At 39.0% G+C, this 20,604-nt stretch overlaps 1 protein-coding gene across 10 annotated transcripts in view; it reads left to right on the top strand.

Annotated features, from left to right (window-relative positions):
* Positions 1-11,280, top strand: part of LOC131231488 (mitochondrial Rho GTPase 1-like) — a 145,523-nt gene extending 134,243 nt beyond the window's left edge. For 2 of the 10 annotated variants that reach the window (XM_058227698.1, XM_058227701.1), the window contains 4 exons: positions 5,252-5,438; positions 10,543-10,611; positions 10,806-10,845; positions 11,058-11,280. In XM_058227698.1, coding sequence (XP_058083681.1) covers positions 5,252-5,438; positions 10,543-10,611; positions 10,806-10,831 — 282 coding nt within the window. In that variant the 3' untranslated portion in view covers positions 10,832-10,845; positions 11,058-11,280. Of the gene's footprint in view, positions 1-5,251; positions 5,439-10,542; positions 10,846-11,057 lie in introns of all 10 variants that reach the window. The other 8 variants (XR_009164385.1, XR_009164386.1, XM_058227704.1 and 5 more) reach the window with 8 other exon arrangements.
* The last annotated feature ends 9,324 nt before the right edge of the window (positions 11,281-20,604 follow it).

The following is a 20,604-nucleotide window of genomic DNA, read 5'->3' as shown; positions in this document are numbered from 1 at the left end:
CTCAAAAATGAAAACTGTTTGCGGTGATTTGAATGTTGATTGAGTGGTGATGTATTATATCCATCCTATCCATCCAATTTTTGATATCATTTTAGTATATTAGACCAAAAAGGAAGTGGATCCAAAATGCGAGTGTGCTACACGAGAGGAAGCAATGGGGATTTAGCGACTACCGTTGAAACATTCATTTGGCCACAAAAGCTTCTTATCATGCTAACTTTTTCATGATTTTACTTCATCCCATTATGAATGACTTTTTAAACAGTTTGGATGGCACATAAACATCAACGTGGAGCTTAGGAAGGTTTCTATGGTAGGAAAGTCATTCCCTAGTTTTCCATCTTATATGGCCCACTAGAGTTTTGAATTCGCCCCATTTTTGGTAGTATATCTTAAAATGATCTCGCAAAACATATGGAAGGAGTGGATTTCTCACATTTATCATGGTGGGTCCTACATAGCATACCTCGCTACATGCACAATCAATACGCAATCCGCTTCGGGGGACGCGAATTTCCTGCCAAGCCCTTCGCGGTAAGTTCTTGCGCCGGAAACCTAGGTAGGTCCCACCACCATGTTTTTTTAAAAATCCACTCCGTCCATCCTTTTTTTAAAAGCTAATTGTATGATATGAGGTAAAAAAATGAGTCGGATCCAATACTCAAGTTGACCAAAAACGTGAGGATTGAACGCCCGCAATTGAAATATTCGTGGGGCAACAGAAGTTTTGAATCAATATAATATTTGTTTTCTCAGTTCATCCCAGTAGGAATAACATTAGGAACAATATGGATGGCATGTAAACATCACTGTTGACCCAGGAAGGTTTCAACAGTAGGAATTTCCCTACCCACCTTTTCCTTCAGTGAGGCCCACTTGAGTATTATATCCTACTTAGTTTTGGTCTCAAGTCTTAAAAATAGCTCAAAAAACAGATGAATGGGATAGATTTTTCACAAACATCATGATGCCCATCTAGTTTCCAGCATGCAACTTCCTGCAAAATTCGGGAGCGGACTGTGTGCAGAGAGGACGCGGATTGCGTCCTCCGCGGCGGTAGGACGCAATCCGCGTCCTCTCTGTACACAGTCCGCTCCCGGATTTCGCAGGAAGTTGCATGCTAGAAACTAGGTGGGGCCATCATAATGTTTGTGAAAAATTTATCCCATTCATATGTTTTTTGAGCTATTTTTAAGACTTGAGACCAAAAGTAAGCATGATATAGTACTCAAGTGGGCCTCACTAAAGGAAAAGGTGGGTAGGGAAATTCCTACCGTTGAAACCTTTCTGGGTCGACAGTGATGTTTACATGCCATCCATACTGTTCCTAATGTTATTCCTACTGGGATGAACTGAGAAAAGAAATATTATATTGATTCAAAACTTCTATTACCCTACGAATATTTCAATTGTGGGTGTTCAATCCTCACGTTTTTGGTCAACTTGAGTATTGGATCCGGCTCATTTTTTACCTCATATCCTAAATTGAGATTTAAAAAAAAGGATGGACGGAGTGGATTTAAAAAAATAAAAATAAAAATAAATAAATAAATAAAACATGGTGGTGGGACCTACCTAGGTATTTGGCGCAGGAACTTACCGCGAAAGGCTTGGCAGGAAATCCACGTTCCTTAAAGCAGATTGCGTATTGACTGTGCATGTAGCGAGGTATGCTATGTAGGATCCACCATGATGTTTGTGAGAAATCCACTCTGTCCATATGTTTTGCGAGATCATTTTAAGATATACTACCAAAAATGGGGCGGATTCAAAACTCTAGTGGGCCATATAAGATGGAAAAATAGGGAATGATTTTCCTACCATAGAAACCTTCCTGAGCTCCACGTTGATGTTTATATGCCATCTAAACCGTTTAAAAGGTCATTCATAATGAGACAAAGTAAAATCATGAAAAAGTTAGCCCGATAAGAAGCTTTTGTGGCCAAATGAATGTTTCAATGGTAGTCACTAAATCCCCATTGTTTCCTCTCATGTAGCACACTTGAGTTTTGGATCCACTCCATTTTTGGTCTAATATACTAAAATGATATCGCAAATCGGATGGACGAAGTGGATATAATACATCACCACCAGTGTTGGAAGTATTGGTATCGCTACAAGTTTGCTTGCCAAGGATACGGAAACAATATCGATATCGCTGATAACCGGAAATGCGGGGAAAACAATGGAATTTTTAGCGAAACTTCAGGAAACGTTAAAATATAGATATTTGCATATTTAGAAATAAACTAAAATAAAAACTTGCAAAAAGAATACATACATAACAAGTTTTCATTTAATGAGGCCTTAAAAGCATGTGTTGTTATAAGAAATCAGTCCAAACATCCATTGATATTGCAAAATATCAACAACACATGATATTTCACCAAGAAATCATCAACAATTGGAAAGGAAACGAAAGATTGTGGTCTCAATATCGCGCGTGTTGCGATATCAATAATATCAAGATATTATTAATATTATCAATGACAAATTGAACACTATATACAACCATGTGCCCACGAAAAAATTATGAAATAAAAAATTTTCTAATAAACAAAATTCTGATGATATCAATACGTTGGCGATATTATTGAAATATCGTCGATACACTTATGATATAAGCATTACCTAGAATTTACATAGTCGAAAATATTGGCGATACATTGACAATATTGATGCATTCGCAATACAAGTGATACCTAGAATTTACATAGTTGAAAATAATGAAGATTACATTAGCGATATTGATACATTGGCGATACTTAGTGATACATTGCTAATACCTAGAATTTCTGATACCACCAACATTATCAGTATCGTTACTAGTGTTATCGGTATCGCTGAGCTAGAGATAAAGATAATATCGAAGATAATTCGAACACTGATCACCACTCAATTAACATTCAAATCACCGCAAACAGTTTTCGTTTTCGAGTGAAGGCAAAGAGGGAAAGCTAAAGAGATACTGGTAAATTCGGCAATGAAATTGGGAGATCGCGAGTCTTACCGAGTGTTTTGAGGCACGCCCGCCAAACCTCTTTTAATCTCATCCGTCTGCCAGATCCAACAAATGATGTTGAGGTTCACATGAAACTAGCTACGAACCGGTGAGTAGGTGAGCATTCCTCTCTCTCTCTCTCTCTCTCTCTCTCTCTCTCTCTCTCTCTCTCTCTCTATATATATATATATATATATATATATATTTGTTTTGTTGTTTTGTTTTTGTCAAACAAGAAATTTGAAAATAGATCCTAAATTTTTAGGAAAATCCTGTTGGAAACGAACTAGGAAATAATAACAAACAAGGAAAACACTGTTTCCTTTCCTACAGTTTTCTGGAAATCTGGTTTCCCAAGAAACACCAGTTCCTTTCCAATGCTTTCCATGAATCCAGACAGACCCTTAGTTTTCTCTGCAATTATTCTGAACCATTTGAGTATTATATGTCCAATATCTTGTCCGACATGCCAAGAATCTATTGTTATGGAATTAAGGTTGAAACTTTTTTGTTTCTCGGGTTCTTCTACCAAATGCACATTCTCCTGTTTAGAAACCTGGTCCTTTCTGGATCCTGCTTTATAATATGTTCCTTCTCCCACAAGCAGCTTCAGTGATTGTGTAGCCATATGGTCATCTATTACTTGGTCACTCTTGTACTGTTTTTATCGTTTGTTGGTTCTAATCTGAATGTCCTATTCTTGTAAATCATCATTATGGCCATGGCCATCACCATCCTCATCATTGCTTTGTTCTAGCTATTTGCAATCATCTTTTCAAATTCTTGGCAAAGGTTTTGATGACTAGATGCCATGTTGGATGCATTCTGCAAAACACATCCTGCAACTAATGCTTTTTTTTTTTTTTTTTTTTTTTAATACAATATTTAAAATATTAGTTTTACATTCTAGGAAGGAAAATAAATTCCTTGCTCGCGCTATTTGGAGTTGGCTTTACGAATTTTGCTTGGCAAAGATTTGATGATTGGGTGTTGTATATGAGTAACAGGATGTGTTCCACAAAGTTCATCTAGACAGCCTAAACCTTATTCTCTTTATAAATACAATATTTGAATCCTTCTACATTCTTGTAAAGAAACACAATTTATTATTATTCTTTTTTGTATAATTTTATCTTCCACTTGAACTATCTGAGAACTGCTGCACCTTTCCAACACCTACTCTGGCGTTTTTCTAATAAGAGTTGAATAACACCCATCTTACCCTTGATGCCCATCCATGGAAGTTGTATGGATGGTGATACTGTTATTTGGGTGATGTGGTTTTTCATTATCTTGATTGTCACTCCTTTTACCTTCTTTCAGTAACTATTCCATTGGAATGCCATTTATGTTTTTACTCTATGGGCCTGTTTGGTTTTCCATGATACATGTAAATCATGGTAAATAAGTAATTATTACTTTTTCACCTTGTTTGAAAATATGAGAGTTATTCCACCTCGAAAATCAAAACAAAAGTGTTGACTTAAATATGCGGACCCCACCGTAATGTATATGATATATCTGCGCCGTCCATCTATTTTATTAGAACATTTTGAAGCATGAACCAAAAAATGAGGCAGATCCAACACTTGGCCCACACGAAAGGAAACAATGGCCTTAATTCGTCTACCATTGAAAGTTATTTTCTTCACTGAGCCCACATTGAGGTTTTTTTCATCATCTAACCCGTTCATAGGGTCACGCAGACATGGATAAGGGGAAAACACAAATATCAGCTTGATCCAAAACTTTGAAGGGCCCCAAGAAGTTTTTAATTGTAAGCGTTTGATTCCCGTTGTTTCCTGTGGTGTGGTCCACTTGAGCTATGGATCTGCCTCATTTTTTTGCTCATGCCATAAATTCGACTGGCATAACAAATGAGCGGTGTAGATAAGTAATATACATCTCAATGGGCCCCACATTGATGTTGTAAATTTCTCGATTTAAGTGTTAAAAAAGTAAGTTGTCACATCCGCATTGGGAAAGATGTGGTAATTACCTAGGTAAATAATTATTACCCATTTAGATGGTAACTACACTTGAGCTGGAAAATCAAACAGGCCCTATATGCATTTAACTGGGATAGGGCTTAGATGACGATGACGATGACGAAATAAAACTGCCTCTCTCCTAATGTATGCCATTTCTCCATCAACTACAGTTTTGTAGATTATGGCAATGTCTCATTACATTTGGAGTGTATATTGGTGTTGACCTACTACTTTTATGTGTTTCCTTAATATTTCGTAGGTCTGCCATGTAATGGGAATTCAAGCGCCTATACCTGTCAGCATGAAGTTAGGAGATTCCAATAATGTGTTCCGTCAGATTATTGTTGCAGCACAGTGCCCCCATTTGAACATTCCTGAAACTGAAGCTGGGAAAAACCGCAAGCAGTATCGGCTGCTTGTAAATCGCTCACTAATGTTTGTTTCAGGTATGATTCAGCTTCTCCTTTTTATTATAAACAAGTTTTTCCCCTTAAAATCTTGCTAGTTCGTAGTACTTAAAAATTTTGGGAACACTGAAAATTTGCCAAAGCAAGGAATCCTTTATTTGCATGTTTTGACACTGGTGGCAGCATAACAATTGAGAGAAATAACTTCTTATACCAATGAGCTAACTAATCCCCAGCTAGGGTAAAGGAGGTTTGATTTTAGGTGGGCAACCAGTTGTGGAGCTTTTTGCCAAACAATCTTGGGTATTCCTGTTTTCCCCTGAAAGGAGGTAAAGTGATGGAGACACTTTTCAAAAAAAAAAAAAAACAGATAAAATGATGGGGAACAAGTTGAGATGGTTTGGCTACTTGTTAACGAAACTAGAGGCAACCTTGGAGTGGAAACTTTTATCAAGGTCGACGGAACTCATCAAAGAGGACATGGATCAAGGTGTTGAGAAGGGATATGAAAGCTTATTAACCTACAAGGGACTTGGATCAAGGTGCTGAGAAAGGATACAAAGGCTTCTTGTTGTTGATTTACAGAGGATGGGGTCTTAGATATGAGTGATTTGTGGAACGGGTTAGGCTCCTATGTTAGTTTAGCACTGTTTTGAAACGTGAAGATTCATCCTTCTTACATATGGCTCTCATGTACCACCATACAGACCATCCAAATTGTGAGTCCCATTTTGGATGGTTCATATCTCTAAAATCACTTGGATCAAATAATCCTAGCAATCTAGTTAATGTATATTGAACAGATAGTTAACAGTAAAATAGTCAATGGTCCAAATTCAATGGGAAAAATCAGATGGTTATTTATCTTCTCAGTGTAAAATTTCTGTTATGCTCCATAGACAGTTGGGTAAGTTATTTGGACAATTTGGGTTGTAGTACAACTATCAAGTGTATGGTTGAAGAGTCATCCCCATTCTTAAATGGTGGAAACTACTTGCCATGGCAGTGGAAGGCCTATAACTATCCCAAATCCCACCCGACACGCCAGTAGCACATCTATTTCCAAGCTAGTCGGACATGACCTCAATTGCGCAGGTGAGGTCGGACCTCTTTCCAACCAACCCCGCCATACTCTTTGAGTAGGTGAGGTCAGACCTCTTTCCAACCAACCCCGACACAGTGGGAGACACAGCCTACTGGTATTCGACACTCGTGCGTTCATGTAGCCACTCGATCCAGACATTGGAGCATCCAATGGTACCAACGGGTTTAGAGACTTTCACCCATGGATCCTACACGCCCTATAACCACAACTAATTTCCGATGTCCATATCTACCAACCACGATGAATCTGTGGTGGCCACAACCCTAATGTCACTAGGGTGTACATGCAAGCGTGTCATGCAGAAATGCATGAATCACCTCATCCAAGTCATGCATCAAGTGCATACATACGTGGCAACCCTATCTCATACGGGTCGCCTGAATATCCTAAAACTATAGGGCTATCAATGCAAGTCCCATGCATTATGCAAGCTATAACAATGCCATGTGTACTAACCGAGGCCCCACAGCCGGGTGTACACTATTATGATCAAGTCACCATCCACTAGTCAAGCAAACACATAATGCAGATGAGATATGAATGGTGTGTAATATCTAAGCACCTAAGAATGCATTGTACGTGTAGTGCCACATTAATTGGCCTAGCATGTTAATCAAAGGAACTAATACACTACCACATACAAGGGTTGTATCATACACAACATTCATCGGTTATATCATGTGAAAGCACAAGTCTAAGCACGAGGTGAGGCCCAATTAGGACCAACTCTAATGGGCCCCTCACAAACCTCCATGCGGGTGGGCTTCCACGCTGATGGGCCCACACCACTCAAGCTTATGTGGACACAATGAGTTGTCCCTTGGGACCTCAACTATGCACGCATATGAGCAGCCTAAACATGTGCCTAGTGGCTAAGCAATTGGGCCACTTGGTAGTTTTCATGAGTAATCACAGTAAACCCCAAAAAGGGCATTAATGTGGGCCTTGCTAATGTTTTACTAAGGCCTATTTGGGATGGTGTGTCTTGGGGCTATCTGCATGGCCCAAAATGCATGGACCGTGGGACCCACTTGGATAGCCACTAGGGTTGGATGGTAGCCCCCTACCCTATCAAAGAGAGGTGGGTTCCACCTCCTTCCCTATCACAACAACATATGCAAAAAGAAGAAACAAAGATCTACATGTGTGACAAATGTTAATATGCACTCACCAAAAATCTAAAAATTAAGATCCTTGAAGTCTTATGTAGGTGGGGAAAACCTCCACTAATGGGGGAAAAAGGCAAGCTCAACAACATCCTTCACCTCTCTTAAATCTCCTCTCATTTCTCTTCTTCTCTCTTTTTCTTTCTTTTCTTTCTCTTATGACACCATTCATAGCTTCTTTGCACTCCCACTCCCCTTTTTAGTCCTTAGACTTGAACTTGAGTGGCCTTCAACTATAGAATTATCTCTTCTACTAGCATGCACATCCCTTTGCAGGATGTTCCTTCCACTGGTTTCAAGGTTTCAAAGAAATGGACTAAGCCCTTTGTGAAACCAAACCATAGTTTTTATCATTTAAAAAACTCATGAGATACAATTGTTTTATCAGCATCTTGTGACTAAGGATTTGAAGGACTGTGTTGGAATACATATCAATCTCTAAGGGTGTGTCAGCCAAGGTATTCAATAATGGTGACGGCCATTACTATTATGATACAGGCTGTAATGACCGTTTTTTGGATTTTTTTTTTTTTAACCCGGAAATTCCTCACAATTGCTAATTTTCCAAAGAAAAAAACAAAAAACACTGTTAGCTTTCATATTTATGAAAGCATGCCTTTGAACCTACTAATGAGGGTAAAACAACATTTGCCCTTATTTTTTAGAATGGAAAGGGTAATTGTAAAGACCATAATGGAGAGGGAAACCCTAAAGATCATAAAAAGACATTAAGCACTTTGCTAAGTGTGCACATGTGTAATAAAGATCCTGTATACGACACACATGTGCCGGCATGGGATCTAATCCATCCATCAGGTTAGCTTGACCTTGTGTTTGTTTTCCCAAAAAGAAAATCTGGTTTAATAAGCACATGTGCCCCAATATTAGAAACAGGTGGATGGGTTAGGGAAAACTTCATCCAAGTTTTTTGGAGGCATACATTTGTTTACAACCTGTAGCCTACCTGACGAGTTGATCAACCTGATTTTTGGGTTATGGTATCGATATAGCAATGCCCTTCTGATGGCTTGATTAGATGGAGGAGCTTTCATGCCATGCGGGCAAGTGTTGCATGTAAACGAACTTTATTGTGCAAATGTGTGGGCTTAGCAAAGTCAAATTAAATTTTAAAAGAGTGATATGATACTCTGGCTGTGTATGACGCTTGATACGCAGGCACTCAGAAATTGTACACCTCGCATATATTAACTCAAATAAAGCCGACTGGATTGACCAACCCTATTTAGCCAAATCACAATCCCAAGAACAGATTGGTCAAACAATAGTAGCCTCTGATTCGTCGATGCTTGTTTGTGGAAATACAACCATTGGATATTTTTCACTTTTAACCATCCAATAAATGTTCACCAATCTGATACCAATAATGGAATTAATTTTGGGTTCATGATACTTCTACACTAGGTACCATAATTTGGACGATTTAGTTAGACTATTTGTATGCCACTTGTGCAATTTCCAAGTCCCTGCATATCACCCATCATGCTTTGCCAGAGTATAAAAGCTTTTCTCAATTTAAAAAGAGAGTCAAGCTTTGATAAGTTAAGAGCACCACTAATTTTCTATAGTTTTTTGAGACTTTTTTGTGAGAATTGGCGGGAAACACTATTTCTCACTTCCTCTTTTTGTTGGAAAATCAATAACTTTATTTACCTTCCTCTTTTTGTTGGAAAATCAATAACTTTATTTACCTTCCTCTTTTTGTTGGAAAATCAATAACTTTATTTACCTTCCTCTCCAAAAGAAATGCATTATCCTGCAATTGGAGGAAAATGAATTTCGCAAGAGTTAAATACATGTACCACCGCCTATCTCCAATTGCCTCACATGGATCACATATCCAAATGTTCTACTGTCCATCTTCTATGTTGTCACACATGTGCCACCATCCATTTTCACTTGGGCCCCACATGTACAAAGCACCTCAAATATGCCACATGGGCCAACTTTCCATTGTTCATCTTCTATTTTATCGCATGTGTGCCACCAGCCCACCATTCATCTTCACTTGGGCCTCACATATGCAAAGCGCATAACATGTACTACAAGCCAACTTTCCATGGTCCATCTTCTATTGTGTCATAGATGTGGTACCATCCAAACTTTCGCTTGTGCCCCACATATGCCATTGTCCATCTCCAATCACTCTATATGTGCTACATGTGACAACATGCCACATGTGTCATTATGCCTGTGCACATATGCCACCATCTACGTTCAAGTACCCACATGTCAAATGTTCTAATGTGTTGCTTGTGACACATTTGCCATCATACAACTTCAAGCATCCCTCATGTGTCATGTGTGAGACCATTAAGCTTAAGCACACCCCATTTGTCACGTGTTAATCTGGCACATGCTAATAACTACCAGGAATTTTATATTCCCAAACAATACAATAGGAAATATGCCCCAAATTTTCTAGGAAAATCTTATTTAAAAACAAACATGGAAAACAAATTTTCCTTCACCATTTTCTGGAAACAAGGTTTCCCAAGAAACAATGTTTCCTTTACCACATTTTCCACAAATCCAAACAAGCCCTTTAGGACCTGTTTTGGAATCAGATAGATCCAAACTGTGTATAAATCTATCCTGGGTTGCACTTGTCGTCCAAACTACCTTTGAATTTCCCTTCATGTCCTTGCCCTATGAGTCATATCTACATAATTGCCTTATCAATAGCTCCTTTTTCATCCTAGCTGTTCAGTAGTATTATCTATCAAAACTTTGAACCTTTAGAACTGTGCAGATATTCTAATCTTCTCCGTTATGTACCATGTCTTCTTTTATTTTTCTTTAGTAGTTCCTATTTTGTTATTGAATTCCAACTGTTTGTCGTTCCATGAAACAGCTGGTGCTGCAGTTGCGATTGTTGGGTTGGCAGCCTACAGAGTATATGCAGCAAGAAAGAACATCCCTAGTTAGGATCCCTGTCCTACTATTGAATATGGTCAGAACTGGGAGCATGTTGCTTTCTTCAATTTTCAACATGAAGGTAGCATGTACAGAGCAGTTGCAATTTTCTTTAGGCCGGAGACAGAAGTTCTGGCTTTGATAACATCTGTAATGTTTAGCTCCTACTTACATTTAATGAGTGGTTAGAAGTGTCTGCAGATGCAAGTGGAGAGCTGAGTGTTTGATCTTTCAAATTTCAGTAAGTTGATGTTGTTCTGTTCTTCTCATTTAGTCCAAAAAAGAAAAGAAAAGAATGGGCGAGAGAGAGAGAGAGGGGCTGCCTTTAGATGCCCAATTGAAATTAACTGGGGACATTCAGTTTAATAAGAGGAAATAATGAGAATTAGTCATATTTCTTGCTTTTCACAATGAGGAGGTAGGCCCCTCACGTTGCTTTTACATTCCTTTCAGGCCCTACTCCAAAGTAACGTGATGGCAATTCAGAGCCTCAGAATACACGTCAGGGAACTTGCAATTTGGTTATTGTACTTTATTTGATTATTAAGTTGGAGGTCAATCTTGTAGTGCATGCATCATTGTTAGGAAGAATCAAAATCTTCAGCCCATTACACTTTGATTGTTTTCACTTTATCGGTTATAAATTGCAATTCAATTTGATAGGGCATCCAAACAAGCACATGGCATGATCATGGCAAGTATACGTCATTCTCCCTAAGAAGCCTAATATCAAGCTCCGATGGCCATTCTCCAATGGCTTGAAAATTGCAGCAACTGCAGGATAAAGGCAGCCTGGAGGCATGTTGTTTCCTCAACATGACCATTTTCCAGTGTTGGATCGGGAAACTGATATTTAATTCAAGTTTGCCTGAGAAGAGCGGATAGACTGATATGTTGAAAACAGTATTTTTGGTAGTGGTTTGATGTCTCTTATGGATTTTAAGCCCAACATGTTTAGATAGGCGGAGGTTGGAGATCTCTAATTGAGTAAAATAGTGAAGTTGGTCACAGGGCTTTTGCACACCACTCCAGTCAATCTCAGTGGAAATTGTGTTTCCTGTCTTGTTGAATTACAGCTGTTTATCAGTTTGCACTCAACATCATTTAGCCGTTGATGCATGCCACTGATTGGACAGCCTGGATATAGTCTGATGATTGGTTTTTGGGTTATAGTCCACTCACATGGGTACCACAAAGTCAATGGTCTCTATGATCTTGTACTGTATATACTCGATCCGCACCATGAAGATGAACAACCTTGATTATCATACTCCTGTTTACTCACTGAACGTTAGTCACTGCTTTGTAAAATAGCTTCCATTATCAACTTAAACCTTGAAATAGTTCCATTACAAACCTGTTTCTCGGCAATTTCTAGGCACAGCAGTTTCTTCGCAGATTTTTGGATTTTGAGGGTTTCCTTGTTTTATCATCGAGAAAGTCTCTCAAAAGAAAATATCTAAAAAATTATTATTATAAATTACTAAAAGACTTTCAAAACTCGAAATACAGTATACCTTCACAAATGAACCCATAACACCATAGATGAACTGATGTCTCCAAAGGCAACGGTATACCAGGTCAAATGAACTGATATGCCTAGGAACGTCATGGGTACCCTACCCTATTTTGAATCTGGTCAAGTTAGGTCCAGATTGATTCCAGTGAGTTTTGATACTCTCTCTCTCTCTCTCTCTCTCTCTCTCTCTCTCTCTCTCTCTACACACACACACACACACACACACACACACACACACACACACACACACACACACACACACGGAAGAAGGCTCGTCTTAAAGAAAATTTGGATTCTAGGTCCAGATGTGGTAGAAAGAAGGGCTTAAGACAGATAAGGAATAGTAAGAGTTAATAGACTGCCTCACTAATAATCTTCCTTATCGTACTACTGTACACAACTAGAAAAGGGGCAACAACTCTTTTCTCGTTCCCTATTCCCTATTAGACGATCGACGAGTGAGGGAGCTATTAAAAAAGAGTGGTCAAAGTCTTAGCGCTTGGCTCCCACTACTTCCGAGTAAGTGAGGTGGCGTAGAACTCAAAGTTATATATATATATATATATATATATATATATATATATAGAGAGAGAGAGAGAGAGAGAGAGAGAGAGTAATGGTCTTTTGCTCACTGTACCACAAGAGACCTTTTACTCACCTTTTCCTCACCCGCCATGCAACTTGTCTAGTGTGTTTGAGGTGGGCATTACTGTAACGCGTCCGTTAAGTCTACATCGTCCATTAAATTTTAGATAGAAATTAAGCCATGAGTCACAAAATTTTTGCAGATTTGTGAGTTGGGTGGGTCACAAAAAGGGAAACAATGGGAGAGGAGGGCACCTACCTTTGAATTTTTACAGGGCCACCATGATGTTTATATAAAATCAACTTCAACCATTGGCTGCCTTGTAGAAATTAATTCATGGAGAACAATCATGATGCTCATATGTAATGTAAGTCGGCCACACCAAGTGAAAAAGTTTGGATGGTGGGCATCCTGGCACTATTTCTGCTCATGTGGTCCGTTGGGATATTGTCATTGCAGGTTGAGACTTTGGGTAGCCTATTGGTTGTTGGTCAGCGCTCCTGGCCCAACAATGATGTATTTATTTAATTTAAGTTGTCCATTCTATTTTACAAGCTCATTGTATAGCATGATCCCAGGAAGCAGCCAGACTCAAATCTCAGGTGGATCATGCCACGCGAAACAGTATAGGGACGCCCCACCATTAAAACTTTCTTTGAGGCCACCAAAGTTTTGGAAGAAGTTGATATTTTTGTTTTCCCTTAATCCAGGCCTCTATGACCTAACCAATAGGTAGGATGGCAAATAAAAATTACAGTGGACCCTAGGAAGTGGGAATTCAATCCACTGTTTTCTTATGGTGTGGTCCAACTGAGATTTGGATCTAGCTCATTTTTTAGCTCATTTCATAAATTGAGTTAGAAAAATGGATGGATAGCTTAGATTAAATACATACTAAATAGCCACCAACACCTTACCAACAAGGTGGCTACTGACCATTTCAGCATGGAATCTACACGCGGCTCCACCAATACAGGGATGACTGGAGGTGGGCCCTCCTTGATGTGTTTGTAAAATCCATTCTGACCATCAGCAGTATCCATAATTCTTGTAGACCGCATAAGAAAAAATAGTGCGGAGGATGCCCACTATCCAAACTGTTTCACTTGGTGGGGGCACGTAAACCACAAACCATCATATTTTTGTGCCTCACGGCTTAATTACTATCACAGACTGAATAGACAGAGTGGATTTCATAGACACTTTACAGTAAGGCTCACCTCAAACACACTTTGACAAGTTGCATGACGAGTAGGGAAAAGGTGCGTAAAAGGTCTCCTGCGGTACTGTGCGTAAGAGACCATTACTCTCTCTCTCTATGTGTGTGTGTGTGTGTGTGTGTCAAAAAAAATTGAATCCTAGGTGTGATCCTTGATGCTTAGGAGCGATTTAGCCAACTAGTAGAGATCCACAATTCAACATTTATGACCACTTTTACATCCACATTTGCTCCCATAATTTGATTCATGCAATTCAAAATTGACAGTCACTTTCATATTTTCATTCATACAATTTAACATTCAGACACATCAACCACTTCCACCTTCACCTTCATTATTGCATTCATATAGTTTAAGATTCTCATCCACTTTCACATTTTCATTCATACAATTGAAAAATCGCATCCACTTCCATATGCACATGCGCTTTCACACTTGCATTCATACAATTCAAAATTCATACCTACATGCACATCTATTTTCACATGCACATCCGCATTCATAGAATGAGAGATATATAAATGTTGAATAGAATGGATGAGTATGTGTATGTGACTGCTGAATTAAATTAATCAAAGAGTGGATGTGGAATGCATGAAGTTGATGTGAATATTGAATATAAATGAATGAAAATATTGATGTGGATGTGGATATAAGCTTGGAATTGACTAAATGCGACTGTTGGTGTGGTTGCGAATGTGTATGTGGATGTGAAGGTGAATGTGAATATTGAATTGAAGATGTGGAGGTGGATGAAGATATAAATGTGGATGTGGATGTGTATGAAGATGTGCGTTTGGATGTGGATCCCCATTAAGCAGTGTGGATCTCACCGGGGGATCCCCCCATGAGCAGTGGATCTTACCTGGGACTTACGGGAAAGATTCCCAATGCTCAAGGGGAATCCATACAATTTAAAATTCACAACTACATTCACATGTACTTTCACATGTGCATGCATACAATTCAACATTGACAACTACATCCACATGCATGCCCTAGAAAACAACATTTACATCAACTTCCACATGTTTACATCATACAATCAACATCCACATTCATACAAATTCACTCCACTTCCACTTCCACATTTTCATTCATACAACTCCACATTCACATCCACTTTCACAATTTTATACTACATAATTCAAAATCCACAATCAACACACTTCTACTTTTCCATTCATACAAATCCACCTCCACATCCAGTATTATATTCACTTTCATATTTTCATTCATAAAACTCAACATTCACATTTATATTTGCATTCATATACTTTCGCGTCAACCGCATTCACATTTGCGTTCATATAAATCAATATTCACAACCAACAACCACATCCACATGCACATTCATTCATTCAACATTCACAAAAGGGTGCCTAGGTGGGATCCATAGTCTCCAACTGGTATCCATAATAGATCAGGAGGGATCCACAATGCACAAGTGGGATCAACACTAGTCGAAGGATCCATAATGCCCATGTGAGATCCACAATAGAAACCCTTAAAAAAAAAAAAAAAAAACATTCACACTACGTATTCTTACCTTTATTTGTCATATCAGTCACACTCACTTCAAGAAAAACTTGAAATTGATTAGTGAAATAAAGATTGTCACAAAATTGAAGGTGTTGTCACCTTAAAATGTCACCAGAATGAAGGTACTCTCATGTGATTATCAGAATGGGTCCCATGGAGGTAGAAGTAAAATCACCTTCTTTAATGGTGGTGGTCGCCGCCCCCCGCCCCCGCCCCCCCCCCCAATTCTATGGCGGTGGTCTCCTCCCTTAAAAAAAATCGGAAAACCCTTGAATGGGTTAGAATGTGGGTTTGCCCCCACATATATGTTTAAGAAATGATACTATAGGGCTTATCGTGCATCTCCATTGAAACCCATTTTGGCTATTAGCTTAGGCAAAATATTTTCAAGGCATGGCCCCAAGAATTTGGAAAGAAATCACGTATGGACCATATTGGAGGAAATAGCTGCAAGAAAGTGCCATTGTTATCTCTATTGGGAGCCATAGAGGTCTCAGATGAAGATTAAATCAATGCCCTATGATGGCAGAGGATGCTCTGAAGAGAATGAACAATTTGGATCTCCCAAGTAGTGGGCCCATTTATGGCTTCATGGGACCTACAATATCCTCTTCTTGAAAAGACATTTGCAAGCTACGACCGTAGCTGGGACAGTTGGGCAAAGGGGTGGTTTGGTCTGAAGGAGGGCAAAATGCCATCTCAGGGCTAAAAAAGTATAGTCCCATGAGAAATTGATCATTTTATCCCCGACATCATTCCATGGTGCTATTACCGTAAAAATCCCTTGATATGCTCCCCACTATTCTCGGGACTCAGGTTGCGTACGGTATAATATAGCACAGATATCGGTTCGTCGTGTTGACATGGCAATGTTATTTAGCCCACCATGACTTGTGTTATATCCGCACCGTTCATCCATTTTTCAATATCAGTTTAGGGCATGATCCCCACCACACAAAGTGGAAGTGTGGGAAATGAACATCAACTATTGAAAACTTCTTGAGGTCCATAGAAGTTTTAGATCATCCTGATATTTATGTTTTCCCTTCATCCAGGTCTTTGTGATCTAATGAACATATTGCATGGCAGATAAATACATGGTGCCCCCAAAAAGGTTTCAATGATGGGTTTATTGTCTCCACTGCTATTTATAGTGTGGTCCACGTGACATTTGTGTCTACCTTAATTTTGGGCTCCTGACATAAATGATTTGAAAAAAATGAATGGACATGGGCCTACAGAACTTTGCCATGTCAACCCAGTTTCGACTTTAGTGCTGTGTTCTACACTCCAAAATCCGAACCCTCGGGAACGTATCATTTTTGTTTTATTATTATGGGAACTAACTTTAGCGAGACGGGCCACCCTTCATTTTTTTTCAAACAGGGCCCACCGTGACTTGTAGGTGAGATCCACTCCAACCAAATGCAATGTTGGGCCAAGAGCCTAAACATAAGGATGAGCAGTGATTCAAGTGGCCATACCAATGGAATAGTTGGGAGAGACGTCTACCCTTGACTTTTACAGGGTCCACCCTGATGAAAATGTGAAATCCACTCTAACCATTAGATGTCATAACAAAATCTAGGCCTGCGGGCCAAAAAACAAGTCCATAGGCGATTCAAGTGACCCATACTAAGGAAACAGTTTGGAGGCTGAGCTTTCCATGTATATTGTTTCCAATTGTGTGGTCTAGCTGAACCATGGATGAGGATCATTTCTGGGGCCATGGGTCAAGCATGGGGTGACTCACCTGATTGGTGGGTGGATTTCACATTAACATCATTGTGGGCCCACCTAAGCCAAAAGCTCATTTTTCTTTTTGAAATAACTTTTCTTCATGCAACATTTATTAGCATTAACTAACCAAGCCAGCTTGACGGTCCAACTAGTGTGGTCAATTGATAATGTCACCCGGGTAATGAGGTTTACAAAATAATAAAGGGATTTTTACAAATTAGTACCTCACTAATACAATATTTGCATCCTGGTACGTTTTTAAATTATGTTTTTATTAAGATACCTCATTAATTAAGTTATTGTTAGAGAGTATCTTCTGTTAGTTTTTCTCAACTTTCATTATATTTTTTCTAAAATGACAAAAATGGCCACCAATTAACTGCATAAGAAATTTTGTTTTGTTTTGTTTTTTTTTTTTTTAAGGTTAAATGGAAAGCAGATTGTATCATGCGCTCTCCTTGAAGATAATTCATCCAGGCAGGGGTTGTGCGGGGCTCACTGTGATTAGGGGTGTACATGAACCGAGCTAGCTCGGTTAGTTCACTCAACTTGACTAGAAAAAGCTCGATTCGACTAGGTTCAAAGCTGAGTTCAAGCCAAGTCAAGCTGATTTTTTGAGCTCAAAAATGAGTTCGAGCTGGCCCCAGCTCGACTTAACTCGGATCGAACCAGTTCGGTGACTCGGTTACTTTGATATTGATGTTGCTCACCAAGTGTTTGATGAAATGACTCAACGAAGTGTGGTTGGTCGTAAGGAAGGTATGTATATGAAACAAATATCTTTTTTTTTTCTTGATTTTTATGTTGCTTAGAAGGTGTTTGATAAAATACTAGTAAAACCACTATTGTTGTTTTATATACAGTGAGATTTTGAAGGTACAGTACATGTGTTTGTGAAAATGTTGCACAGGCGAACTCAGCTCGAATTAGCCTAAGCTGCTAACCGAACCAAGCCGAGTTGGCCAGTTAGGCTCGAGGACCGAGCTAGCCGAGTTTGAGCTGGGGTTCACGAGTGGCTGAGCCGAGTTGAGCTGAGCCTAGCTCGACTCGGTGTACACCCCTAACTGTGATGTAAGGATTTTATCTACGTTGTTCATCCAGTTTTACAAGTCATTTTGGGCTATGAGCCCAAAAATGAGGTAGATTTAAGACTCAAGTGGACCACACCATAGGAAGCAGTGGTCATAATGACACCAACTGCTGACACCTTCCTAGGGACCATGATGTTTATTTTCCATCCAACCTATTCATGAGGTCGCATAGTTCTGGATGAACAGAAAACACAAAATTCATATCCAAAACATCTGTGGCTCCGAAAAAAGTTTTCAACGATAGATAATTAATTCCCAATGTATAGTCCACTTGAGCCTTTTACCTGATTCATTTTTGGGCTCGTTTCCTAAAATCATTTGGAAAAATGGATGGATTGACATAATGATTAAAAATATTGGTTAATATTTTAAGTTTGATGGCCAAACAAACAAATAATCTCAATTGTTGGGTTTATGGCCATTTTCACTGTGCGGGTAGCAATGATCCATTGTCAGGTTTAAGTTTAAAAATCAAACCTTAGGAAAATGGATGGATTAGGGGCAGCCCAGTGACCTTAGCTCTTCGAGGAGAATGGAGTGGATTAGGGGCAGCCCAGTGACCTTAGCTCTTCGAACCAGCATATGAAGCAAGCAAAGTCTACCAGTATTCTTAGAAGTGGTAAAATAGTTGACAAGAACATCATAATGATGGCTAAGAAGCCTAAGGGCTCATAAGAATCTTAGAGCAATGATGGGCCCAGTAATGTTACACATGAGGAAGAACCGAAGAAACAGTATAAGTTGGTTAATTCGTTCCCACAAAGGTTGATCTCATCAAAACCTCCGTCAAGCACTCAGGATATCTTAGAGGTTTTAAAGCATGTGAAAATCAACATCCATATGTTGGATGCCATAAACAAATCCCATCTTATGCCAAGTTCTTGAAAGATCTATGTACGACTAAGAGACGTGAAAACATTCAAAAAAAAATATTTTTGATAAAGAAAGTGTCACCTTTAAACAAGATGTACCCTAGAAATACAAAGACCCCGGTAGCCTAACCATATCATCCGTGATTGGGGACTACCATATTAAACATGTGTTATGACAACCTCAAGTGTAGGGCTGCAATGTAGTAATAACTCGGTGAGACCGAGGTTGTACACATAAGGACTTGCTATTTGTGCGATTTCTAAAATACATTAGAACTAGAATTAGAATCTAAACTAACTACTAAATTCGGATTTAAAGAGTAATTGTGAATAAACTATCAAAGAAAAAGTACAAGAGCACTAAAGATTCATTTATAGTCATCTTAATGTTATTCTACTTGATTCAATTAAATCACACAACTGGAATCGAAGTCCTAATCTATCTAGTCGGATAATATAACAATTAAAACATCATTCATTCATCAAAACATACTCTGAACTTTTATTGAATTGGTTCCCTCGTAAAGCATCAACAACTTGATATTAGTATATTCAAAGCATCTATCATACCTAGAGTCAATGATAGCTCAATGAATTCTACATATCAAACCTTTATGAAACAGGTAAGAAAACATTCATAGTCTTCATAAGCATCCAATGTGCCCGGAGTCAACAATGGATCAAAATAAACTAGAATATTGCTTCATTCAAACTAATAATCATGAATTGTTCAACACGAAAACCAAATAACTCGAATCAAAATAAAATAAACATCTGTTGGAGCACAAAAACTCACAAATTCACATCAAGATAGCCTTGTTGCGCAGTCGCGCAACAGAGGAGTGTTGCGCAGCTACAGAGAAAGAGGTAAGAGTGATGTTTGGGGGGGGGGGGGGGGGGGGTCGATTGCCCAGATTAGGTGAGTAGCCAATTGCGCACCCGCGCAACAGGGTTGTGTTGTGCACCCACGCAATAGTATGTTATTGTGTGGATTTTAGGGCTCACACATCTGGAAGCCTATAAATACCCCCCTCTCCTCCTCATTTGCATCATCAGAGAAGTTGGAGAAGCTCGGGAGCTCTCAGAGTCAGGGAGTCCCAGTACTTAGGTATCCTGCTAAAATCAGCCCAGGAGAAGAAGATTTCGATCTAGCAGCATCCCAGCCTATTGCGTGCCCGCGCAATAGGGCTTGTGTTGCATGCCCATGCAACAAGAGCTTCCACAACTCATATGTTTTTATAGTTTTATGGGTTCTTCTACGATTCAATTTTTAGTGCATTTATCCTTTGAATATTGGAGCGAAGCAAGGGTTTTGACCCACACAACTCATCTGTCATTGCAACAGACGCCATATATGCTGTGATGTTGTCAAAATTGCCATTGAACTGCTTATCCATTCTCTGTTGCATTGATTCAATGTAATTTATTTT

Source organism: Magnolia sinica, chromosome 17 (genome assembly GCF_029962835.1).
Source record: "Magnolia sinica isolate HGM2019 chromosome 17, MsV1, whole genome shotgun sequence".
In the NCBI taxonomy this organism is placed as follows: Eukaryota; Viridiplantae; Streptophyta; class Magnoliopsida; order Magnoliales; family Magnoliaceae; genus Magnolia; species Magnolia sinica.
This window is presented reverse-complemented; position numbering and strand designations above follow the sequence as displayed.